The sequence below is a fragment of the Archocentrus centrarchus genome, chromosome 5 (assembly GCF_007364275.1).
Source record: "Archocentrus centrarchus isolate MPI-CPG fArcCen1 chromosome 5, fArcCen1, whole genome shotgun sequence".
NCBI classification, from domain to species: Eukaryota; Metazoa; Chordata; class Actinopteri; order Cichliformes; family Cichlidae; genus Archocentrus; species Archocentrus centrarchus.
This window is the reverse complement of record NC_044350.1, coordinates 12139434-12166826: the sequence shown is the minus strand read 5'-3', so window position 1 is coordinate 12166826 and position 27393 is coordinate 12139434. Positions and strand designations below refer to the sequence as shown.

The 27393-nt window shown below is 42.1% G+C and overlaps 1 protein-coding gene across 1 annotated transcript in view; it reads left to right on the top strand.

Moving 5' to 3' along the window:
* The window catches only part of plxna1b (plexin A1b), a 188250-nt gene that overhangs the window by 112136 nt on the left and 48721 nt on the right, over positions 1 to 27393 (top strand). The window contains exons 9-10 of the mRNA XM_030728514.1: positions 3999 to 4113; positions 19523 to 19723. Coding sequence (XP_030584374.1) covers positions 3999 to 4113; positions 19523 to 19723 — 316 coding nt within the window. The remainder of the gene's footprint in view (positions 1 to 3998; positions 4114 to 19522; positions 19724 to 27393) is intronic.

Here is a 27393-nt window from a genome sequence, read left to right as displayed (position 1 = left end):
GCACTGCCACATGCAAGACCTCGTTTCCAGAATGCTTGGTCATTCTTTGCAGAGCTGGGCTTTTCTCTAATGGGCTTGAACTTAAAATAATGCAGGCTTTTACACTGTGCAGGAAGCAGACATTCTTGAAAGATTCAGAAACAGAATTTCAAGCATTAACTGTGAGTGAATTCCCGCTCATCCCTCTTTTTTTTTTTTCCTCCAGTCTCATGCTGTACTTCCTGTTGTCTGGGCTTGTATACTGGAAGTTTTAACACTGCCTTTTGGAAGGAAAAAATAAGTTTGATATTAAAATTGCTCTGCCATGTTTCAGTTTTATCTCACATGCCAATACTACCCCACCCACCCCCCAGAAAAAAACCCACACATGCCCCACCTTTTTATTTACTCAACTGATTACGTTGTGGCCCGTGCCTTTTCAAAAATGCCATAAATTTGCATAGCAGTACTAATATAATTAGAATTCCCACTGTTTCAGTTTAAGGGTTGCTGAGATTGAAATAGAAAATCACCCACGGCCATGATTGCTCCTTAATTAAATATTTCCATACGCTCTTTTTCATTCCACAGCCCCCCATTTAATAAAGATAGAGCGTATAGTCTGGAAATGAATTAGGGTTTGGATGTCTGTATAAGGCCGCATGAAGCACCTTTTCTTGATATGGTTAATGTGGCTTGGCCAGTGTCTGGATCATTTGTTGTGTGATTGAGGGTGCTCTTTGGAGTGAAAAAAAAATTATGAAATTTAATGACAAGAAAGGGCACAGCTTTTTGATGGAGAAAATGGTAGAAGAGGAAAGCCAGAAACATTTGGAACAATTATAAAATGAATGGCCCTTGTGGATTGCTTTGTTTCCTTGTAAACACTCAGAAGTGCATTAATAGAATGATTAGCATAAACATTAGTCCCTACATGTTTTATCAATCCCGCTCAAATATTAAAGGGATGCAGCAATGATGGGACAGACTATTCTAGAGGACCGTTAAATTATTCTCCTTCACGCATTTGAAAAGACTAGTAGCCAATAAATTACTCATTTTGCTAAGTACACAAGTGTCAGACGCACCTCACTAGGAGAGCAGATTGTGTTTAACTCTCCAAACTGGCCAAGGAGAAGAGAGCGGAGGAAATCAGTCTATTGTGTTTGGCCTTGCAAAAAAAAGCTAGCGTATCTCCATTAGCATCTGAATATGAACGGATTAAATTAGCATTATGAGCGTGGACATACGGGCAGCGTGTCTCCAGCCGCTCAAAGCCCCTGAGTGGCTACAGGCGATGGGGAGTGACAGGAAGGAGCAATAAGGATGATATTGGGGAGTCTGAAGAAAGGAGCCCACCCCTGGACAAGAGAATCGAACGTCCTCAAATTGCCCTGGGTGGGCTTTTTCCTTAAATGGTGTGCACCAAGCCTGAAATAGAGACCCTGAAATCCTAAGGCAGCTCGTTCCAGGGGGCTCTGGTTACTTCGAGGAACCAAAGAGTGAGCAGTAGGGGGTTGTCAGACAGGGCCTACTGCTGGCCTTGGGTGGCACGCATAATGACAACATCTTTTATTTCAAAGGGCATAACCATAAAAGTCACTAAAAGTTGGCAGTGGTTACCTGCTGATATTTTGCTCATTATTTCAAAGTCACTGGTACACTAACAAGGTTGATTTGACATGAATAAAAGATAAAAAAAAAAAAAAAAAAATCTAATATAAAGGGTTATTATCGGCGCTCAGCGACAGATGTGGTGACTGGTGTGACCTACTAACTGCACATTGTACTGTTCTCTGTCTGGTTCTGGTTGCCTGCTGTGTTAAGTTGGTGTTGTACTGTATTTTGATGAACTCTGATCCGGTGTTGGTCCCCGGACAAGAAAAGGTATTCTTTGACATTCAAAATAGTAATCGTTAGCAAGAGAAGAAACACTAACAAGCTACGCAACGAGCATGACTAACTTACCTCGCGTTCATTTGTCTTGCATCAGTAATGTCATCTGGTGTTTTGTTCAGTATTGACAGCCCTTCCTCTGTTTCTTCCAACTTCCTTTGGGACACAATATTAAGCTAAAATCCCAGTTCTGCTCTTTGACTCTCCGCACTGTATGCTAACCTCGCGTAGCCTAATCGCTTTCCCTCCATTTGTTGGCAACATTGACAAATCTCCTATTTGCTCTTGTGTGGTATTAAGAGGCCTGTTATTTCCTTAGCTGCACATCTTTCATTCTAAATGGACAGCTTCTGTCAGCACAATGCTAAATTGGTCAATTAAAGAGGCAGTGGGATTGAATTAAGCTCCAGCGTCTGATGTTGCTCAAAAGGAGGGGTCTGGGCTGGAAACGATCGCTTAAAATGTGCACCTAACAAACGAGTGGCCCTAATTGATCCAAATGAATCCACATCAGGGTTTGATGGATTCATAGATGGGCTCCATCTCAGCGCTCGCAAGTTAAAGCCCTCATTTTTCATTTGCTCAGGGGAAGGGTAGCTAGCATTTTACACAGGGTTAAAACACACTCGAGAGCTTGTCAGGAATCATTCAGACAGAGGCACAAATTTATACCTGGTAGATGTGGCTGAATACGAATCAACCTGCTTACTCTCTTTGCTTACCTCTATTAAATGTAGTATTTTATTGTATTTTCAGTAAACCATATGCACACACAAACCTCAGTAGCTGAAATGAGTCACAGAGAATAAATGATCTAACTAACCTCATGTTGAAGAAAAAAGGCTTTAGTAAGCTCTGTAATGAAATGAAACAATTTTATTTACTAACTCATAATGGTTACATTAGATTATGCAGTACACATAAATGAGATACCAAGTGGCTAAGCATCTCTCGAGGGCTGAGAGAGCACCAATAACACGAAACCTTGTTGATAAACTGTGCACTTAAACCTGCCTGGCTGTCCCTTACAGGTCCCTTTAGATGGCGAATATACACTCATAACCACTTTCCAACTTCCAGCCTAATGTTTCCTCCCTCTCCTGTGGGACCTCTCACCCCCTTCCCTTCCCGTTCTCTCCCACGATACCTGGCGTCTACATCTCTGTCAGGGAAATCCACCTGCTTTTGATCTCGCTCTCTTTCCCTCTGTCCTTTCTCTCGTCTTTCAGCCTGTCTGTCCGCACCTTGCCTCAGTTAAAGCAGGTGAACTCAACATCGTGAAGCGCTCTTAGTCCCACGGATGAAAGAGGGGTTTAGACAAAGAGCGGGGGGGGGGGAATGAAAGAGATGGAAAAAGTGAGAGAGGCAGAGATGGAGTGACAGAAAGAAAGACTTCGAATTTAATAGACTGACAGAATAAAACACAGGAGATTTAAGGGTGGGAAATGTATGCAGAGAGGCCAGGTTTGAGGGAGGTTATACATATAGAAGCAGCAAACAGTGGACAGTTACAAGCAAGTGGGGAGTGATGAAGGAAGGAAGGAAGGGGGGAAAGCAGTGCAGATGTTGGATAGATAGGATGGAAGATGGGAGGAAGACTAACAAGACTAACCCTTTTGACAGCTGACAAAAGGGTTTTGAGAAGATAATTAAGAATAAAATAATTAGACACTGATTAGATTCATTAGTGTGGTATTCCTAATACTACTGTTTTCATACCATATTATATCCCAGCTCTGTTTTACATTTTATTTTCAGTCTGCTGGTTTTTCTCCTTCAAACTGGAGGAAAAAAAAAGAGATGACACATTGTGACAAACAGCACATCCCAAACATAGTCTGTGCCATATGCGAGCTAAAACTGGCTGTAAAAACTTGGAATTTCAGCCATATTCCTAATTTCACTGAACTTGCTTAATGAAGAGATGACATAGTGAAGAGAGTACAAAATAAAACGCAGTCCTCTTCCAACAAGTTAAATCAGTTTATAAATAGTCAGTCTCACTTTTTCTGTTACTCTGCCATGACAAATGATGCTATGATGCAATGCAATGACTGAGACGGACGTCAGAACTCAGGTAACCCCGTTAACATCCTGTCTCCTTTAATCTCTCTCCATTTTAGCTGTCTTTCTTGTGTAAACGGCTCCTTCCCATGCCACTGGTGCAAGTATCGCCACATGTGTACCCAGAACGCCAACGACTGCTCTTTCCAGGAGGGCCGTGTCAACAACTCTGAGGTAAGATTCCTGGACCAGATTGGCACATATTGCTGTCAGCATGTTTTGCTGAATGTATATTTTGCCATCTATATATTTGACACACATAGCGCCCAGGTTTTACCTTTACCTTCGCACCCCTCATGTCATCCTGCTTTGTGTTTCTGCTGTCTGTACGTGTGATGGTGGCTTTTGGCACGGTGACAACAGCTTGTGTACTGTGCAGCGATAATTCTGTCGTGGCCCATAAGGCCATAAGCAGCCTGGGATGAATGAGTGTCTATGGAAATACTGCCTTGTTCTTACATAGCCAAATGCTGCATTAGCATAAAAGCTAATATCAATCGTGCCTACTGGCAGCTACAGCAGGCATCATGCAAGGCATAACAAGCGTTTGTCAACTGCTGGAGTATAAACAAGGATATTAGTGATAGATGCAGAGTCGTGTTATGTTCTCAGGGTGGTTTTCTAGTTTCTTTGTCTCATACGCACCAAACACAGTCCTGTATATGTTAACAGACACAGAAAAATGCACTCCTCTGTGGACTTGCATGTAAATCCACTGCACTCCCAAGTGACTGACAGTCATGCCTGTGCTTTGTCATATTGATGCCTGACACACATAAATGCACAAATATACACATGCACACAAATCCACCCTATCTCCTTATGTTGTGGTCTGACTTTCCCTGTTATCTCTATGCAGATTAACCTCCCCCTTCACAGCAAGCCCAAATCACCAGCCTTTATTAATTGGTCAACCTTTATCCAATTACTTTCGTCTTTATCTCTGCCCCTCAACCTGAGCTGTGCTGAATCCCAAATGCTAGGAAGCTAAACCGCAGCCTCCGTGCCCGTCCAAAACAAGACACGGACCTAGCCTTCACGGCTCATGGAGCTAACGTTAGGGGATTAGTGCACCCATCTGCAAGGCACAGGGAGAGCGCTGGCTAGCACATTCTGAGCTGAGAGAGGCCAGAGGGCCAACGGATGGATAAACAGGAAAGGCCTGCAGGGATGAAAGGGAAAAAAAAAACAGAGGAAAACAGGAAGCAAGTAAACATATAAATTCAGTAACACGAGTGAATGATAGGAGAATGTGTTTTGAGGCATAGCGTGTTCTAGAGGACGATCGACATTTGTTCAAACTGGAGCTCAATAAATCATCTTACATCAGTTTATCAGCTGATTGACAGAAAATTAATTAGCCACCACATTATTTAGGGACTAATTGTGTGAGTCATTTTCAAAAGAAATCTTAAAGTGTGAGGATTTAAAATGTTGACATTTGCTGTGTATGTAGAGGAAGATGATTATTGGAGTGAGAAAGACAGCAGGAAGAAAAAAGGGATAGACAGATCGGCTGAGGGTGGCATGTGGACAGAGAGACCTCTCCTGTCACCTCGTCTGCCCAAGAAACCACCGACCACATGCTCCACAAGAGAAACCATCATCTGCACTGTCTCACACACACGCGCGCGCGCATGCACACAGGATGAACACACAACTACTATGCTTTGTCTTTTATGCACAAAAATATACATATTATTACAGTTGACATGCACGCACACACACACGTACTTATGCACAAAGTCATTCATCATCCTTCTCTTAGCTGCCTTATCCATTAGTTGCGCTCTTAGTGCCCCCAACAAGTACAGCTCTTCCTGTAGGCTAGGCTTATCCTTCTCCTCTCCAGGTCCATCTCTCTCTGCCTCATCTCCACTTTGATGCTCAGTCTCCCCATCTTTTTCGCATTTTTATTTTTCACTTTGTGTGCTTCTCTGTATGAAATCTTTATTGTTAAAGAAAGGGGAAAGACTACAGAGATTTGCCACTCTTTCTTACCTCACCTCATGGTTTTTACCTCTTGGGATGGCATGAGTTCAGGGATGGGTATTTGTGTTCAACTATGCTTGCACCCTTAATTTAGACAGCAGACAATCCCCTTTTTGTCTCCTTTTATGCTCTAGCTTGATCCTGAATACAAATAGCAGTGTTAAACATAAGAGTGAAATCTGCACTCCCGATGGCAGACGCTTCACTCACATGCAGTAAATGGGATTGGATGAGACTCATTTTCAGACAGTGATCAGAAATCAGATAGAAGCATTTGCGCAGGGTTGAAAGGTGGCTGTTCCTCCCGCCTGTCTCTGCGGTATGAGCGCTGTTCTTCTGGCTAGGCAGTAGCTGATCATAAGTCGAAGCATGACATAAAATGTATGAAGTTCTCCCTCTCTCTCTCTCTAAACTGTTTCAATTAAAAAAGAAAAATCAATCAACCCAAGTGCCGTTATTTTAAATATTAAAACAATTTGACAGCTGAACATCACACACTTCCTTCTCAATAACCTTTCCCCCCCCCACATCCTCTCATCTGACAGTATCTAAATCTTGTGTTACCATGGCAACCCAGAAGATCGGTGTGTTGCCAATGAGGACCCCCCCCCCTTTTTTATTTTGTGTTCTTCTCACACAACCAGCGCTCCAGCGCTATCTCGTCCATCTGTAATTTGTTCCACCAAATTACATTGTGATGAATAAATAAATAAACAAGTTTAAAGAATGAAAATCCAACTAAAAGGTTCAGAAAAAGCCGACCGCAGAGTCAAAGTGTTCTTTCTTGTGAACGGACTGCGTCAGAACAGGGAGCAAAGTGAGGAAAAGACAGAGTAAGCAGAGAGGAAATAAATATAATGAGTGACATTTCCAAATCAAATATGCATGAATCAACAATGCTTCCAATGGCACAACAAACAAATTCTTGAATTAAGGAGCATTCGGGTGGAAAATTGCAGGAGAGGAGTAGGAGTTACTTTATTCTAAAAACAAAAAAAGCTGGAGAGGGAGGAAGAGTAAAGCAACAAAAAGAATGGAAGGTCTCCTTGATGAATTATTTCTTGTTTCTTACAGAGGAATTTTAACTTTCCTTGTCTCCTTTCATTTGTTGAGGAACTTGATTGCTTCCTTTATTTCTCCTCTCCTCTCCTCTCCTCTCCTCTCCTCTCCTCTCCTCTCCTCTCCTCTCCTCTCCTCTCCTCTCCTCTCCTCTCCTCTCCTCTCCTCTCCTCTCCTCTCCTCTCCTCTCCTCTCCTCTCCTCTCCTCTCCTCTCCTCTCCTCTCCTCTCCTCTCCTCTCCACACCCCTGGAGAAAAACTGTTATTGTGAGCCAAATCCTTGATGAGTACCAGGCGAGGTTAGGGGTGGCTGGGCTCAGCTATGTTAAGACATGCTTACGTGTTTGTTTTGCTGCAAAGCAAGGCTCAGTCTCACTCGAGCAATCAAGGAGGTGGTTAACTTGATTGAGATTTGTGGGTACGAGGCTGCTGTTTTTTTTTTTTCCCCTTCCCACCAAAATAGAGAGAGAGGAGGGATAGAGAAACAGGGAAAAAAAAGAATGTTTCTCCATCCCTCCTTGGATGAAGAGAGGTTTTTTTTTCCCTTCTTTTTGAACCGTCCTATTTCTTATTTTAAATGTTTTCCTATAATTTCTGGTATTCAGTTTTTGCACGCAAGTCACACCATTCAGTAGCTTCACTATCATTATCATGTTCCACATTTATTTTTAGTGTCCCCAACATCTATGTTACATGGACTGCGGGGTTCTAGTGATGAATTTTTCACTCGTCTTTAATGCATTCAGTCCTCCTCTTTATTCTGTCCCCCTCTATGCATGAATGCATGCAGGTTAAAGTGTGTCACACTCCTCCTCATTTCCTTCTCTCTCCTGCCAGTACTCCTTTCTCCTCCTCATGTGATAATGTGCATGAATTTTGGGAAATATGTGCTTTCATAGTGAGAGTTAGTTGAGTAGATCAATAGCGCTCTTACTTGTACATGGTAAGTACAAGTAGCTAGAGATAGCAGTGGGTGCTACGCTCTGCCTGTAATGCTCGTTTGATGGCTGTTCCATTTTGGACACCCAAAACGGAACAAAAAGAAAAACCGAAATGGATTTCTCACTGCGAGTTAACCAGCAGAAGCTCAAGTCATTGAACCTGAACAAAGCATACAGTTAGGACCGTAGGTATTTGGACAGTGGCTGGATTTTTTGTCATTTTTCCGCCATCACAGTTGATGTGACCAAACACTCAAGATGTGATTAATTCAAGGGGTTTAAAAAAAGTGGTTCATTAACTGTTTAACTGTTGACAAATAAGCAGATTTCTGGACAGGTGAGGCCATTATTTAAAGAGAGAGCAGATAAAAGCTCTGGAGTTGCTTCCAAGTATTCCAAGCAGCACTAAAAGGGCTGGAAGTCCACAGAAGACAACTAAAGTGGATGATTGCACAAGTCTTTCCTTGGTTGAGAAAAACTCTTCACCACATGTAGTCAAGTCAAGAACACTCTTGAGGAGGTAGGCGTATCATCCTCCCAGGTCTGCAATCAAGAGGCACTTTCATAAATGGAGGTACACAGGATTTAAAACAAGGTGCAAACCACTGATCACACTCAAGAACAGGAAGGCCAGATTAGATTTGGCCAGAAAACATTTAAAAGAGCGTGGATAGTTCTGGGGCAAAAAAAATAGATATATAAGACCTTGGACAGATGAAACCAAGATGAACTTGTCCCAGTTATTTTGTTTCCTAAAAAAAAAAAAAAACCCTCCATGAATTAGTGTTTTTATGCATTCACTGGCTGTGGGGATTGTGTTCATTAGCAGCCTTATTTTGGGCAAAGCCAGACTAGCTGTTCCCCTGCTGTTTGTGGTTTTTATACCCAGCTGAGTGTTCACCAGTTACTTATTCACTGTACATCTACAACAGTGGTATCTTCTTAACTTACTGTTGGTAAGGAATTGAGGGTGTGTGGTACGTATTGACTACACACATACACTAGTGTGTAGGCAGTTAGTGTGTATACTGAAACATTGCTGCAGTTAGTCTATGACACACTGACCAGAGACACAACATTAAGAAGAGAAGCGTCTGTGAACAAAGTGTAACAATACAGTGACGCATTTTCTCAAGCGATGGCTTTTTCTCACACACTCTTAACCAAATACACTTAAAGCATGCAGCCTGCTCCCACATTCTTAAACAGCTACAGAAACACATGCTTAGTGTTTGTTTTGCACTCTCTCTTTTACACACACGCGATGGCTGACAGGGTTATTTGTGATGGAGGTGTGAGGCCCCCGGACGGTGACATTCTGGCATTGTGTGTTTACCCTGGCTGGTACTCAGACACTGAGCAGAACACACACACTAGACTATAGGCCAAGGCTGCTTGAGGGGCCTTTCCTGGTGGTTGGATATACGTGTATGTTTGACTATACTGCTGTAGTGTGTGTTTGTGTGTGACTGTCACTGGGTCTTATCAGGACAGAGCACAACCAGCAGCACAGGGCTGCAGGGGCTGTATGGGTTAGGGAGAGAGAGAAGACTGGTTGAATAATAATAACATCATTTTCTTTTCTTTTCTTTCTTTTTTTTTGCTTTCTATCCCTCTATCCTGGTGTCTTTATCTGTTAGTTATATCCATGCAGTTGCTTCGCCCACATCATGTTTCTACAGTGCTGTCTTTTTTTGCCCAGTCACAGTCCACAGACCCCAGCCTCTATTTCTTTCCATCTTTTCCTCCCTCTTCTACCACTCGTCTTTCTTTACTTCCTCATCTGTTACAATACCCAACTTCCCTTTTCATTCCATTGAATTCCTCTCTCCACCTCAGTGCACCGTGTAGCACAAAGCAGAACCTGCATAAACACACCCCCACATGCGAGTTTCTTCTCAGTATGAAGAGAAGACATGCCTAAGCCATATTTAATAAAATATAAACAATGCAGTGAAGAGGGAGCAAATAAATTAGGAAATGGGTGGAGGTGGAATGCAATATCCCTCATGCAGTTCTCCAAATCAATGCGGCACTTCCAATTGTGCACATATTTCACCAGAGACAAACCAAAGACAGACTAGAGGTGCTGTAATTGAGACCAGATGCAAACAGAAAGAGAAAAGGGGGAAAGATGTAAAGAAACAGACACAAGGGCAGGGAGGCAAGCAGTGAAAGTCTGGCAGTAACAAGCAGCAGATTACATTCAGAGTGACGCAATTTATTTTCCAAATGCTCTCCAAAGTTGGAGGGAAGAAAGGGAGAGAGAGAAAGACAGGGAACATGGAGAGGAAGCGGAGGCGACGGGCTGAAGTAACCACATAGCTTCTTTGCCAGATGGAGCTTCGTCAGACCATGACCGGCCAATGTTTAACCCTTGGTTTGGTTTGGTAGCAGCGCCCCTTCTTTAGCTTTTCAAACAGATTCAGTCTCCTATCTCTTACCCCCCCCCCCCCCCTCCTCTTTCTTTTTCCTTTTTTTTTTTTTTTTGTGAGGCTCTTGTGAGGAAACTTCCAAGAGTCAATAATCACATTTCGCCCCACAGGGAAATCAGTGTGAGATTGTATCAGGTGTTTTGGCAGATTCTCTCATACATCCATGGTCATCCAATTCAGCTCTTCATTAAAGTTGTAGCACTCTGCATGCATGTGTTGTTCCAGTTCTCCACACTGTCATATTGCTGGAAATGAGGAAAGAAAGCAGGCAGATGTAAACGATGGCTCTGGATGTTACTGTATGTTCACAATGTGTCCCATACACTAACATCCATGCATGCAGATGTTTAATCTCTGCCTGTCTCTGGCTATTTTTAGTCTTAACATTCCTAAAGGTTTTCTTTACCCCCCTCTGTCTGAGCTCTTCCTACTGTTCTTCCAGCATCTCTGCTCAAAACTCCCGTTACGACTTTGCACTGCGTTCTATCCTGCATCAAGCTCTTACCAACCGAGGACAGGAGGCTGCGGTGACACTGGAGAGAGCAGCCTGCCATACCCCAAGACTTTTACTTAGCAGACAATTGCACACAGACCTCAGAGTTGTATTAATGGAAGAGGGTGGAGTTTAGCAAAAGCAGCTTGTGTTAAGTGAGTGTTAACAGCACGTTCTTGGTGCTTTTGGCTGAATCGTGTTAATCCTGATATGACATTGAGAGAATGTGAAGCGTTCTCTCCTTGATGTAATCCTCTGACAGCCAGCAAAGCCCACTGATGCAGCAGGTATCAGCTGTGCCAACATATTGGCTGCAGCACTGAATACAATACAGGAGAAAGCTTAATGAAGAGTAGGTGTTGAAGTAAAGATTCACACAAATGGACACATAGGCACATCCACAGGAATATAACATGATAGATGCGCAAGGGGTTTGCAGCACGTGTGGATTAGTGTTTGCCTTTGTGCCAGTGTGTTTCTTTGTGTCAGTCACATGTCCCAGTGGTTCAATTATTCAGGCTGTATTAAATCTTCATTTCCTCAGCCCTCACAGCCAGCCTGCCTAATGGTGAACACAGATGAATATTGCATTTTCACCATCAACCCTTGCGTGTGTCAAAGACAGCAAAAAAAAAAAAAGATATAAATGCCGAGTCACTGAGAGAAAGAGATGGAGACGGAGGAGTAACACAGTAAAGCGAGCTGAAGGAAAAGCAAACTCCGAAATGCAGGCAGATCAGAAAAGGAGAGAGGCTGTGATTGAGAAACACTAACAGCCTGCTGGGATGGAGAGGCATAGAGACGGAGAGGCGGGAACTAAAATCCTGTGCCGTGCTGAGTCGTCCAGTCTCACAAGACCAGCTAACTGTTTCTGTCATGTTGGGCTTTTCACTGTGCTGTTTTAGCAAAGTGGCCGTAACTGATTTTTATTCTAGCCTCCATTTCATAGTAACAAGTTGCACATTGGACTCCTATAGAAACTCACGATGGTCAATGATCCGCTCACATATAAGCTTCAGAGAGAGAGAGATGGGTCTGAATTTACAACCTTAAATTGTGCACAATTTATTTATTTTTGAAACCTAACATTATTTAAAAAAAAAACAAAGTGCCCCATAGATTTAGAAAGAAAGTAAAATATTTATATTATTGTTAATATTGTTTTGTCATTTCTTTTGTCTCCCAACAGCTGTTGCATGGCATCCTTACTTCAGCAGCAGGGCTGTTAGCCTACCTTTAACTGAGGAGGGATTGTTCACACAGTCCTTTGTTCTATTGTTATGCATCTGATTAGAAGCATTGATCAAATCCTCACACTTGCTGTCATTAAAATCTGTGGGGAAATAAGCATATAAGGCATAGCGTCAAATTGATGATTCATGTGGTTTAATGGCCAGAAATCAATCTTTCAGCTCTGGTTTTAGTCGCTGCTTTAGTGTCACAAAAAATAAATAAATAAAATACCCTAAAGTGCCAGTTTGTTTCAGATGTTTCAGCAAATTTTGATGATAGAAACTTTTCTTTGTTTTGATTCATTACAGATGCAAACTAAAAAAGAAACTGAAATGTTTTCATCTTTCTTTCTTTTTTTATTTACTGATTTAGTAAACTTATTCATATTTATAAGGAATGCTGCAGAAAAGTGGTACACTGTTTGGTTGCAAATTATCAGTGAACGTTTGCACTTTGGATTTCTGGTTTCTTTAACACCATAAATATATAAATAATGTTAACAAAGTTGAACAGAGTTAATCAGCAAGCAAACCTGCATGCAAAATGAGTGCAGATAATATTGGTCTGCCGGTCCACACAAAATTCACAGTTTGAATCTATCCTTTTGCTGAGTGATGGCGCTGTCTGCAGAGAAGAGGCACAGGCAGGAGACAGGAGAGCGTATCTACCTCTAAAATCAAAGCTTGTCTTTGAAAAGCTGAAAAGCACAAGGTTTGATTGCTGCTGACATATCTGGGTTAGAATGATAACAGGGTGCCAACCGCCTCCCACCCCTCCCCCTCTACTCTACGAAAATCCATAAGGAGGTTAAAAAAAACAGAAAGATGTGCTCTCAAAAAATATTCACACATTCCTGCTTTTTTATTGTTTTATAGCATACTGCGCCATGTGTGTCGAGGGGATAAACTGTGTAGGTTTGGCAGCTTGCTTGTAAGTCAAGGATAAGGGATTAGGAGATGAAATCAACATGTATGTTTGCCTGGGTGTTACATCAAAGCAGAGTCTGAGTGTGTGTGTGTGTGTGTGTGTGTGTGTGTGTGTGTGTGTTTGCACAGCACAGGAGGATCATATATGTAGGTAGGTTCAGTCAAACATCTGCTTTGTGAGACTTTGATAATCCACGTTGAATTGCATTTTATATCACGTTTCCTGGGAGCTCACTGCAAATTAAACTCTCCTTTTTCTGCTCCTTCATTCCTCTGCACTCATCCCCTTATTTCCTCTCTCCCTCCCTCTCTCCTTCTCACCACCTCTTCCTCCCTACATCGCCGCTCTGCTAAGAAAGCAGGGCGTGGGCAGACATTCTCATAGTCCCTTTCAAGGTTCAAAGTCCCTTTTCTTCCTCTGCTTCCCTCGCTCCTGCTCTGTTCTACATGTTGCTGCCTTATTAAGTTGTTCCACTCTTTCCCTCGCGCTCTGTCTCTCCCTCCCCCCACAGTAAGTGTCTGGCTGGTCACAGAACATCTTTCTGGTTTCTGCCTCCTAATGAGCCTGCATCAACTTGGTGTGCACACTCATACACACACACACACACACACACACATGCACGCACGCACTTCCACATATGAACCACACCCTGCAGCTTGTGGAGATATTCACTTTTAATAATACCTGCACCTTTTGTGTATCATGTGTTACATCCGTTATAGTAATTCTATCATTGTAGTGCCTGTGCACTCTCCTTCTGGTCTTTATATCAAGATTTAATGGATCTTATCTTTTTCTTCACTAGTATGAGTCCCAAACTAGAGCACACACACACACACACACACACACACACACTGACTCGTTTAAAGAAGCACATGGCTGTAGGCCAGCTGGTACACAGAAGACAAGGGAACAAGAGATATGTGGTCCTTGAAATGACAGTATGATGTATGGCGTGTCATGGCATGGTATTCCATGGCTTATATCAATTAAGGAATGAGCTTCCATTAACAATATGGTTTAAACGCACAAAAAAAAAGATTTAAGCTGATTCTTAAATCTGAATACCACTCATATGTCTTTAAATTTCAGTGAGCATTTAAACAATTCATGCAAACAAAAAGAACAGTGTAGTCTGAACTATAACCACAACAGCATATTGTACTACTGTTATCACACAAGCATTTCCACTGAAAAAGCATTTCTAAAACATTTCCATGCGTCGAATATTTCGTAGTTGATATCACTGCTGCGCCCTTAACGTTGAGTTTTACCACTTGTGTTCTCTTCTGTTTATGGGTATTTCCTTTTTTTTTGATCCAGAAGGATGCACACATGGCCGGTGAAACAAAACTGACTTAATTCCCTTTTGTTTGTGTGCGATTTTGGGCGGCGCGCACTTTACGCTCACAGAAGGCGTTGAAGTTCTGCAGCATAAACAGTTAAAGTGATTATTTAACAATGTGATTGTGGTTTTGTTTTCATCATTCAGCATTATGTATTAGTTCACTGGAAGTGGGTGGCACTCAGCAAAGGTTACTTGTTTAAGATATTAACCTTCAGTTTTAATAATGCGAGTGACTCACTGCGAAAATATGTGATCACCCAGTGCTGTTTATTAATGTGTCGCGGACTGAACTAAAGCATAAATGGGACTCTGAAGTTCAAGGCTGCAGAGAGCTCTTTGGTTTGCGATGTGAGACCTCTGTCAGAAACCCCGGGGGCTCTGTTGACAGGCGGTGGGGGGGGTATCCAACACTCTCCATATACCCTTTTGTCTGCCCCCCTGTGACTGACACACATGTCCCTGTTATTGTACCAGTAGTGTGCCCCCCTAGCTCCTGTGTGACCATCTATGCCATCTCATCTCTCCCCCGGGTTCAACATATCGCTTTACTTCATAATTTAGTGTGTTATTTTTTCTCCTCCCTGATCTATAGTCCCCACATCACAGAGGCGGCTAATTAATTATGGATGGATGTAGGAGGGGGGGGTGTGTGTGTGTGGTGGCTGTATGGTGGGGGTGGGGGGCTTAAGAGAGATTGGGGGTGACTTTAAAAAAAACGACCAGACATCCGCCTCATTACATATGCGCAGTGTTTTTGGAGCTTTATTAATTTATATCTTGTCAGGCTGCGCCAAAGCCTTCAGAACTCTTCTGGCTTTTTTAATACATTTATTTATTTATCTAGCATCACACAGTGACTTTTGCCTTCATCCTCCCACTCCGCACACTCTTTTTTTTCCCTCTCCTTACACCCCACCCCGTCGAAGTCTTGATTTTAATCTCTCACTTTCAACGTATCTGCATGAACACACACACATGCGCACTTTCATGCCGACTGTCTCATTATCTGCTCTTGGCGGATGTTAAAAGGTGTTTTGCTCACCTGCAAGAAGAGATTATCTCCTCACTCTGCCGAACACTGGTTTTATTTATTTTTTTCCCCATACACTTTTTCATTTGGTGTGGCAGAAGTAGCGTGGTAAATATCAGAGCACACTGAAAATGAAGGAATTTATTAGATTGAGCTTAACCTGGAATGACAGCTGTTTCCCTTTGAGGAGGCTCATGGCTGTGTTCAGTCAAATCTGAGGTCTGCAGTAGTTATTTTTTTTCTTTTTTTAATGAAGCCAAGCTTTGTATAATTCGGTTCAATACTAGTTTGGAATTATAGCTTTGGCTTCTGTTTGTCTCAAACACATACAGAGGCATGGACATTAAATGTATTCCTAAAATATGTATCAGCTGCAGGTGAAGTCAGTGTAAATTATTTTGCTTTTATTTTACATGAAGAGCATTGTTAAAGGGAAGTAATACATATAATTTCTGCTTAATAATCTATATAATTATATATTCCCTTACTGTAAAAGAATGGTGGCACTAGCCTTAGGCAGCAAAGCTAACAGCAGCCTTTGAGGAAGAACAAATACAAAGAGGTGAGGAAAGCCCTCTGGCTACTTTGACTGAAGCTGGAGACTTGGACCTCAGCCATTACAAACACACACTTTGCAACATCTACACCCATTTATACACTCAAAAACATAGGTACATACTCTTAGAGCACAGTCCAATCAGTGTGGGAGGATTTGACATTGTCATAATTGGTGCAGTCAGAAGAAGCGAGTGTTAAATTTGGCAAAGGGAGATTTCTGTTTCACTTTCCACATCTGTTGATGTTAAAAATACTTATAAAGATGTCAGAATGCAAAGACAGTCATCAAAATCTTAAAATCGAGCAGATGTTTTTGTGCTGCGTTCCCGTTTGAATAAACCATCTGTGGCGTGCATTCCTTCCGGCATCTTTTCCACTTCACGGGCACATACGACTTTACCATGGTTACACTACAGTGAGATTAAGTGGTCCTTATGATGAAGCGAGCTGCTGTTCTGTGCAAACAGAGTTCGCTTTTCTGGAGCGTTTGCATGTAAAGACAAACTTAAGTTGCCCTTTGGTCATCTGCTGAATCAAACCTGCAAGTACAAAATACAGGATGTACGCAGGCAGGTACACAAAACAAAACTGCAGATACATGCACGTTTTTCTCGCCTTCTCCTGAAATCAGGTGGATGGAGCGTCATGTCTGGCCAATAAAGCCACTGCATTCGACTTCACAGATGAACTGAAAGCAGAGAAGTCAGGAAATGGAGAGAAAAAAGATCTTTTTCAGCATCAAACGAATCCCCTTGTGAAATATTGTTTCGGTGTACCCTGCACTTTGTAGCCCTAATGCGGGCTTTGAACTGTTTTGGCACCTGTCACAAAAACTGATGGAATAGTTTTTCCTTGCAGAGCACTTTCCCCTTTATCCCGCTCCCAAAATGTCCTGTTTTTCTTCCCTTCCACCTTTTTTCGCTTTCCCGGAACAATTTTAGATTCTGTCTCGAAAGAAGTATCAGCTTGTATTTGAGCAAAGTGCATTCTTGAAATTTTTTTCTATTTTTTTGGTATTCAAAGTGATGCAAAAGACCTTTAAAAAAATCAGATTTTGATTGTGTATTATTCTGTTTAGCCTATTAAAAATATTTTATTTATTTATTTTTTTTAATGGAGTGTAATACGGAAGACTGAAAGAAGTAAAAGGGCAGTATAAGGAACAACGACTGGTAGAAAAAAACGGCAGCAGACAGCTCAGCTGACACAAATTCAATAGATGGATAAATAAAACATCAGCTAGCTGCAGCATGTCCTACAGGCTGTGCTAGCTTCTAACACACTGGCTTCTACTAGTTAGCTTTAACAGCAGGATACTGAAACCTTTCTTTTTCTCTCTTGCAGCACCCTGGACAATGCAAGCCCACAGCTTTTGACACAAACATTTTTTTTTTCCTCTGAAGCAGACTTCAAACCACATCATCTCTCTCCCTCTCCCCCTCTCTCACTCTCCCTCTACCCTTCCATCAATTTTCAAGTGTTTTCAGATACTCCAGGCAGTTAATTAAGTAGGACATTGTCAGGGGGCTCGGGTACATGGTGTGGATGATGCTGGATAAATGTGTGATAAAGAGATCGAAGCGGTGCAGAGGGATTCAGACATTCCACCCTGCCTCTTTACATTTTCCGAGTAAAATGTTGTTTCCTGGTACCTTTATTCCTTTCTGTTTGTTCGTTCTTCATGTCTTTTCTTTAGATCCCTCTTTTTTCTTTTCCCTTTACCACTTTTACTACTTGGACAGCTTTCTTTTCCCATTGCTCTCTTCCCAATTACACTAGTCTCGTCTGCCTTAAGTTTTCCTTTTTTTGTCTCACTTTCTCACCGTTTCCTTCATTTACTCTTTTTATCCTCGACCACCTCTCCTTTCCTTTCTTTCCTCTGCCTTTTCCTTCCCCCATGATTCCCAACCTCACTCCCTCCTTCTAAGCTATCCATTTTCCCTGCACACCATTCCTCCCCTAACCCGCCTTCTTCCTAGTTGATTATACATCAGGTCTTCAGTAGCCCGCTTCTTCCTACTATAGTATTCCCCTCTCTCATTATGTGTTGTGCATGTGTTTGTGTGATCAGACACACAAGGCCAGGGCTAAGCAGGCTAATGAACAAACTCCGGCATTGTGTTCAGGCCCTGGGGACATGCTGTAGCTTCTAATGTACAACAGCTACAGCTAGAGGAGGGGGAAAAAAATTCACTCACAGTGAGCCAGCTATCTGCTTAAAGGACGAACTACAACAAGAAGTGCAGGAAAGGCTGTATGGTGAATATTTTACAAGGATCTGGTCAGTGCTTTCCTTTCCTTTTCCCTTAGTATCTTATTCTTGCCTTTGGACTTGTCAACATGAGCGTGTTGTTCTGCAGAGCTGCTCTAACCTGCTGGGACTGTGAAATCTAAAATGGATATTTTTAGAAGGACGATCAATCTGAATCTTAAACTATTGTTTTAAGGCCCTTTAGCTCTATAAAAAAAAAAAAAAAAAAAAAAAGCCCAGCTTGCATTCTCTAGCTGCACGTCTCTTATAATGTGAATCACTCTACAGTGTCTCCAGGGTGTGAAATATGTGATTTGTCAGTGCTGATCTGGTTTATATCCTTTTGGCTTAAACAGCATAGTGCAGGGTGGGATGGTTCCACCCAAGTTTTAACTCGTGTTTTTTTAGGACCTGTCACCCATCCTCCTGCTCTCTCTTTCTCTCTGGTTCTCATTCCGAGTGTTGACAAAACCTGCATCGCTGCCAGATCATGGCATGAACACTATAATGACTTCATTTCTTCCAGCACATGAACAAATGCATATCTAGGGAACATTATATACTGAGCAGACTGCCCGGGCTTATTCTTGTTCAGCAAACACATGCGACCATACTTAATTAGTCCAATTGCACATTGAGAAACCTATTTGTCTTACACATCTATGCAAGGACACACACACACACGCACACACCCCCCTCCAGGGTTGTGTACTTCAGTGATGTAAGCCAGTGGATGGGCTGCTTTCAGATGATCCAAACAAGACACTCAGCTCTGGCCAATATCACTGTGTGAGTGTGCACACACACACACTGACACAAACAGGCTCCAGACACAAATTCATGAGCTCATTACTCCATTCCACACATGGATATAATATGCTGGAGCGTATCCTCGTGCCACAGCGATCTTGCACCGTTGTGACCCAAGTAATTTTATTTGGTAGATAATAGTTTATGAGCTATATACAAAAAGCTTTCTTGCTCAAATGTTGTTGTTGTACAGCTTTTAATGTGGTGCAAGGCCAGTAGGAGTGTTGCACAAGCGGACGGCACACGTGAATGGTGCATCACAGCTCTCTAGACTAGAGTGGCAAATCTGGCGTGAAGTTAAATACGATATGTAACCCACGGCCTTCTTGCCGCTCAGCTGTTAGCAGCAAACAAATGATATATTTCATCACCCCCGCTCTTATCTCGCTGTTATTCACTCCTTGTTTGCTCGCCTTTCTGACTGTGTGGAACAATCTGACTCTCTTTATTCTGTAACAGTCTGTCTTTGATATAAAAGTTAAATGTTTATTTTTCCTACCTTCACAGGATTGCCCCCAGATTCTGCCTTCAACCCAGATATACATCCCTGTCGGGGTGACAAAGCCGATCACCTTAGCCGCAAAGAACCTGCCCCAGCCCCAGTCTGGACAGAGGAACTACGAGTGCGTCTTCCACATCCAGGGGGAGAGCCACAGTGTGCCTGCACTGCGATTCAACAGCACCTCCATCCAGTGCCAGAAAACGGCGGTTAGTAAGGAGAGATTGGATGTAGGAATTTTGCGTAATCCTGCTGTGTGTGTGTGGGGATGTTAATGGTGAGAAGCACAGCAGGTGCTGTGACGTGTTCTTAAATCAGTACAGGGAACAACAACAACATGCTTACAGTTTCTGTTTTTGACTCAGACACTGGTAAAATTAAAGCAACCAAAATTCCTGAGCACTGCAATAAACAGAGCAAGAACTGCATACAGAGTAGAAGGATAGCCATTAAGCGCTGTTACTTTTGACCTAATCAATGCAACTAGGTATCTAAATCATGATCCCAGTGAGGGCATTGACTTAGCCTGGGTTAAGTAATGGCCTCCTACAGGTAATGGCTATCTAGACACTAATGTGCTAATCGTCCTGATAGATGTCATGCACTACTTGGACGCTAGCATAGTCTTGATCTAAATAAATGATCTAATTCTATCATTGAACTGATAGTTAGCAATTAGATTGACAGTAAGTGTTCACATTTGAATGAATGCAGATTCATAATAAGGCATTTCCTGGTCTAAATCATAACAGATTGCCATGACTGGTGTAGAACATCATATAAATTATTGATCAGGTTTGAAGGTATGATGGCCAACCAAAGTTTTTTTTTTTCTTTTCAGTGCTTCTGTTAGTTTTGAATTTATACATGGCTTTGTCTGATAGGGATGACTGGTTGAGTGGTGTCTGCCAGATTAAAGCGGTCTAAAGGAGCTTTTTTTTTTTGCTTTGCATAAGCTTTTAATAAGACTGCATGTAGAGGGTTTACTGGTAGGTTGAGGTGTTTGTGCATGTAAGCCTATACCTGTTCTGTGTGTTGAAATATGGTTGTGTGTTTTTATATATATATATATATATATATATATATATATATATATAATGTGTGTGTGTGTGTTTGTGAGGCTTCAAACTAGCATGACAGATAAGAGGTAGCTATCGTCGTGCTTCACTGAGGCTGAAAATGTGAAGAGGAAGTGTCTCTGAAGCTAGTTGGGAGCGGATTGATCATGTTTACACCTCGACTCTATACCTCTCCCTCTGCCTTCCTCTGTGTGTCTGTAGAGCTCATCTTTCTCTCTGCCTCTCTTCCTCCGACTGTCTGTCATTCTTTCCTCTTCCTGCTATTCCCGGCTTTCCTCACGCCATCTCCCTCGTCTCTCGTAAGTTCACTTTTGCTGCTTGTCTCTGTCCGTTTCTGTTTCCGTCCTAAGATGTACGATGGCATGAGAGCTGCTGCTGTAAAATTTGTTTTACATGAGGGTGTTTAGCTGTCACAATAACATACTTGGAGGAAAACAGATTCAGATACAGTAGAAACCTCAAGAGTTCTCTGGTTAATAAGGTTTCGCACTTTACCACTTCTCAATAAGAAACTACTTGTCATAATAGGCAGAAATTGCCACAGGAATAGACATTAGCTGACGCGTGTAGAGCACAGGGCAGCAGGAGTCTCGGTTTTTGCTGTAGAGCTTGATGCGTAGCCTCTGTGACGGCTAGCACAGTATTTGTTTCTGCCTGTATCGACGGACAGTCTTTAGGTGTTGGCACACGCTAGCCAGTTGTTTGTGAAGGCAGGGCTAATTACCTAGCAATAGGCTTGTCTCTCCACAGAGATGCTTGTTTATTGACTGTTTATTGTAGCTGCAAGGCCACTGTTAATCAACAGCAAAGCCAAGCCCCAGCCAAAAGCTGAATTTCTCCATTTGATGTCCACAAAGCAGACATGCTAGCAGTAATTAGCGTTGGGCTGTCAACACTTAACCCCTGTTAGCAAATAGCAGTGGCAACTTGACTGTATGGGCAGATATCGATGTAGCACATTCATCTAGACTGCGTGCATCTGTATTTAGATACTGAGGATGAAAAAGGTGCCAGCTGCATGAACTTGCAGTTAGGGCATAATTCATGCTGGCTCAAGATTATGAGTTTAATTATGTGTCATGAATTATTAGTTTGAGAGTCTTATAATAGCTCTGGAGCAGCATTTTAGAAGAAAGCAGGTCTTAAATATTAGTTTATCTATTTATATATCTGTGCTTTTTTAGAAGCACCACTCCATGTTTGTTCTTACTTTGATGGTGTTCAGCACCAGCTCAATAAATCATGAATGATTCTGCAGTAGAAATAGACTTCATCTGTTATACTGTGCACACACCGCTGCCTCAGCTTACAGGCATACAGCTGTGAGGATAGGGGTTAATCAGTGGCTGTTCATGTGTGCACATGTGCATCCTTCTATATGCCTTAGGCTACGGATCCCAGGGTAGCTATGCATGAGTGTGTTTAGATGTGCAATTCCAGAAGAAGACAGGAAGGGGCATTAGGCTTGTTGATCAATGGGATAAATACAGGGGGGCATAGCCCACAGTATCGCTTTGTGTTTAAGATGCACAGTAAGTGTCAAATGATAAACATTTAGGAAAGGCGAGGATCAGGACAGAGATGAGTGAAGGGGGAGGAAATAAGGAAATAAAGAGTGGACAGTATACATGGAGGTAGGAAATGGATGTATGCAGAGAAGGATATATAAAAGGATAAGGAAAAGGGATAAAAAAGACTAGTAAAACTACACATCAGTGGAAATGGCAAGAAAAGGAGATTGGAGAAGGCAACGTGGACCAGGGAAATTGGTGCATAGTAGACAATTTCAGGTGAGATGAATGGAGAAAAGTGAGAGGGCGAGTGATATTGAAAAGAACAGAGGAGGAGAATGAGATGAGAAGCTGTAAGAGAGAAAATCAGCTCAAACGTGTCTCCTGAGGCCAAAACTCATTCTCCTTTCTCTCATACAATATCATCACACTATCCAAAAGAAGATAACTATGCACAGAATATTCAAGACATCCAGAGTCAAATAATGTTTAAACTTTAGTTTCCCATATCTTACTGTTCTCACAGTGACCATAATAACTCGATGCTCTTGCATTGTATCCCCTAACAGGAGGCTGTCAATAACCTACTGTATATGTGACAGACATGATATATGATAGTGTAACTTCAGCTCTATGCTAACCTTGTTGGGTATTGACTTTCCATATCTGCTTGTGGGAGAAAATATTGGCGCTGTGGTATTTCTGTATAAGATTACTGTACATACCAACTGATCCCAGAAGGGGAAAGAGCAAGCATATCATAAGACCTGAGAAAGGGTGCAATATTGGAAAAAAGGTTTTCTTTTGCAAGCAGAGACATGAAACAAGACTTTGTGTTCAGGGTGTTTAGACTTTGAAGAGTAAGGATTTAAAAACACTGCTCAGAGCGCTAATTTTTGCTGTGTTGAGCCTTAATAATGTTTATATTGTGAAAGGAATGGCTCATCCCACACTTTGCATTTTTCACTTTTGAAGTTGGGTACTTAGCCAAAAGTAATTCAGCATTTTTTATTTTTTTTTTGGAACCTGTGAAAGTTGGTGAAATGGCAGATTGTCAGAAGTCCATTCGCAAGTTAATTGGAGAAAAAAATGCTGACCATTTTATAAGAAGGAAAAAAAAAAAGGGTCCTATTGGTATTTATTACTGCCAAACAAGCCCACATTACTACTGACACATACAGAGCCATCCGCTATGCCGTATGGTAGCAGTTAACTCCGGTCAGCAGCGACCAAACCAGCAAGCTGGTGTCTACATTGATGCCTTCCGGTTTTCTGACCCGGTCCAGACAGCTTCCTTGTGTGTGATCCAATCGGAGGCTTCGGTTAAGGTACAAAGGCCGATAGGATGCTGAGCTGTGGGCTGGGAAGTTGTGCTAATAGTGCCAGTGGGGTCATTGGAGCAACAAACACATGTACACACAATTCTTTTGCACACCAGTGACTGAACTCTGGGGTGACACAGGCTGATATAGCACAGCTGGACATTGTTCTAAGGTTGAGGGTGAGAGAAGAAAGCCAAACTGTTCTAGACTTTTTTTTTTCTGTTCTTTTATCTTCATGTGTTCTTAGCCTTTTGTCCATTTGTGCGTCTCCATTTTCCTACCCTCTCTCCCTCTTTATCCTTCTTCCTTGTTTCTCCCTGGAGGGCAGGAATGAGAGGACAGATAATATCAGAGCGGGCCTTACACCATTACCTTCTGTCTGATAAACAGCTCGGCCACTCCATCACCCTCTTTCTCCCAGTCCTTCACCAGTGGAGAAAAAAAGCAGACATGGGGGCAGGAGGAGAAAATCTAGTTTGGGATAGGGTGTGTGTGTCTGTGTGCTTCTGTGTGTAGAGAGCAGCTGTTTGTTAAAGTAGAGATGCGAAGTATCAGGGGTCCTGATGGCATCCAATTAAGGGAGATAAAATGATGATGAATTGCTGCTGGGCAGCAGAGACCAGCGCTCCTGTATCAGTGTGTATGTGAATGCACATATGAGCTCACACGTACAGGAGGAGAACAGAAGAAAGCAACCATACTGATTTGGGAGAAGATTGTGTTGGAGAAAACAAAGATGAGCCGGGTCGGGAAAGACACAAAAGGGAAGTTTCTAGGCAGGGCTTCCAGGAGAAAGAGAGCAGTGTGAAAGATGGATGATGAGGAGGAGAAGGGAAGGAAGAAAGGGTGCAGCAGTGAGACTGTACTGTGAGAGAGTTTGAGGAGAGGACAAATTGTCTGCTGGCTTCTGATGGGAAATGAGAGAAGTATGGCAGACAAGAAAGATGGATAAATAGATGAATGAATGGATAGACTGAGCAAACAGAGGTCTAGAGAAGAGGCCAAACATGTCTGCAGGGAGAGTGGTTAACACAAACCACACTGGTCTAATGGTGTCACACACCCCGTGTGGTGTGTGCGTGTGAAAGAGAGAGAGGGCTGAAGCTCAGTGCTAATACAGACTGAACTCCTTTGACCTTTTATGGGAATTTATGGGGTCCGTTTATATATTTGAGATTAAAACTAAAATTTGAAATTGCATATAAAAATAATTTCGATATAAATGCACTATAATATGCACATAAATTCACACATACATAGTACTAAAGATGGCAGGACGAGGCTAATGAGGGCCTCGGTACTGTTTGGTAGAGAGTTGGTGCAGCAGAGCATAGTACAGCTTGGCCTGGCATGGCCTAGCTCAGCTTAATGAGATATAAACACTAGACCTGCCACCGCATTCACCCACAGCACACACTGACACTGTTTTAATTGGCTTGCAGACTCTGTATGTGTATTGTGTGGGAAAGGATTTTAAAAAAGCAATAGACATTCAGTGGATTTTAGTGTGAATAGCTGCAGATTAAAGATTGTTCTTTGTTACTTTCGTGCTGCTTTGTCATGTGGCATCTCAAACTGATCTGATTTTGATTTTGGGGCACTGCGGTGTTGTATTGTTTAAAGTTGTCTCATGTATTTTTTTTTTTTCAGTAGAATCTTAAAGCTGGTAGAAAGATCTGTCTTGAGTAACAAATTATCGTTTAGTTTCCTAATATAGCTAACTCATTTATGTACATATTTGTGTGAGTTGTTGACATTTTAATGAGATCTTGTGGTTGGGTCATTTGTGCATATTTGGGCTTTATCCATTACACTGACTGCTCATTGAACCATCAAACTCAAAGTGAGGGGGAAAAAAGAGGAAACGGACTTCCTATAATGTGGCTTTTCTTTCCTCTGCTGCATTCTTTTGGTCTCCAGCAGTGCTCCTCTTTTACCTCCCTCTCACATACCTATGCCTGTCTCTCCCTCCTTTTCCTCTTCATCTCTGTCCTGTCACTGGCTCACTTCCTTTCCTCCTTTCTGGCAGGTGAAGAGCAGAACTCCCACGCTTCTGTCCTGGATAAATAAGAATTAACTGCAGCACAGCTATCAGCATATGCCAGCTTCTCCACCCCACTTTCCTTATCTGTTTCTCATTTCTCCCTCTCTCTCTGTCTCCCATCATCTCTGCAATTTTTAACCTTTACTCCACACAGTCTTTGTCTCATAGCCGTGCTGCATTTTCAATTTTGAAATGATTATTTGAAGGGAACTCTAAGAAGTTGACGGGATTGTTATAGCAAGACTCTCCTGCCATTACCCTGGTGAGAATAGAGACCATCAGGAGGTTAAGCCAGAGAAAAGACCCAAGCTTGCTTTCACATCTCTTAGAGAGCATTTGCACCCATTTCTTCTTCCATGTAGAAGCCTGAAGTGTGGCCAGACATCAAACACCTCAAACCTTCTCACCGCAGTATGCTGCCATTGAAGAAATTGATATCCTTATAGACATTCAAAAGATGCTTAACACTCACTGTGGTACTGAATGAATGAGACCCTTTTATTAGAATAGTTACTGCTCTAAAAAATTTTCACAAAATGTGCCTGTGCAGTTTAAGCAGCATAACCATATTGTGAGTAACAGCAGCTTATTAAATGCAAATCAGTCTATTAGAGATTAAAGTCTATGATTAAAATGTCATACTAGAAATTGGTAAATCTTCCTGGAAATCCTCTGATTAGTCAAACTGTTCCAATAGTTGCGGCATCACTTTATTTGGAATAAAAAATTGTCAGCATGAGCAAGCCATGCTGACTTCGTGTGAAAAAATCCCAGCGGAGAAGACAGTGTAAAGGTTTAAATCTCATTTTGCTTGCGTTTTGTAATTAAAGGCTACATGAAAACACAGTTTGTCTTTTAAAGCCAGTGTTAATGCCGTACTCTTCTTCTTTTCGTTGTATATTTGTTAGTTTGGTCCATGTCATAGACGATGTTCTGTCAGTGATGGCAAAGTACTGCAGTTGCGTGATGAGTGAATGCAAAGTGTGCTCTGTAGTTCCTCATGATGGGACACAGATATGTGTTGTATGGCAGAGCAGGGAGTTAGTGAGGAGAGAATGGCCACCAGAAGAATGGCATTAAGTTGAGAGAGGAGAAAAAGGGTGACTCCACTGAAAATCTGGACATTTCTGCCAACTACCAAAAATCAGCCTTTTGTCCAGGGAGAAGTCTAGCAAGCTTACACTAGCTTAATGTGTAGGCTGAAAAATAAGAAACATTGACTGTGGCAGCATAATATTTTCCCTCAACCCTGCATCCCCCCTTCTTTTTCTTTCCATCAATGAAGGAAATATGCGTGCAAACGCATATGCACATATGTGTGTTATTGTGTCTGTGCAGGAGATAAGCTGGTAACTGGGTCCAGCAATGCTCCAATCCTGTTAGCATTAGCGATTAGCACTGGCTAACAGGCCCCTATTATGAGCAGGGGCTGATTCTCTGTAACCTGACCATACACGCGCATACACACACACACACACACACACACACACACACACACACACACACACACACACACACACACACACACACACACACACAGAGCTATAAGAAGGATTACCACTTGATCCTTGATAAGGAAGCCATATCTACCCGGAAGTTGTGTGTATATAAAAGACTGATGGTGTGTACAACTAGACTTGGACATGCACTGGATGCCGAGCCTTATCTAGGCTGGCAAAACACATTTCACATGAACCGGTATGCAGCCACCATCTTCAACTTTACTTCACTGTGGAATATTTCAGAGCTAGAATGATGTAGATTGAAGGATATGCTGGGTCAGCTCATGTTTTTTGAATATTGATCTTGATCACCTTTAGAAATCTGACCAGAGGAAGAAGGTAACCTAACAAATCCCAAATATGAGCCTGCCCTGGGCAAAAGTGATATTTTAGCACACCTTCAAAATGACCAATTATCGTC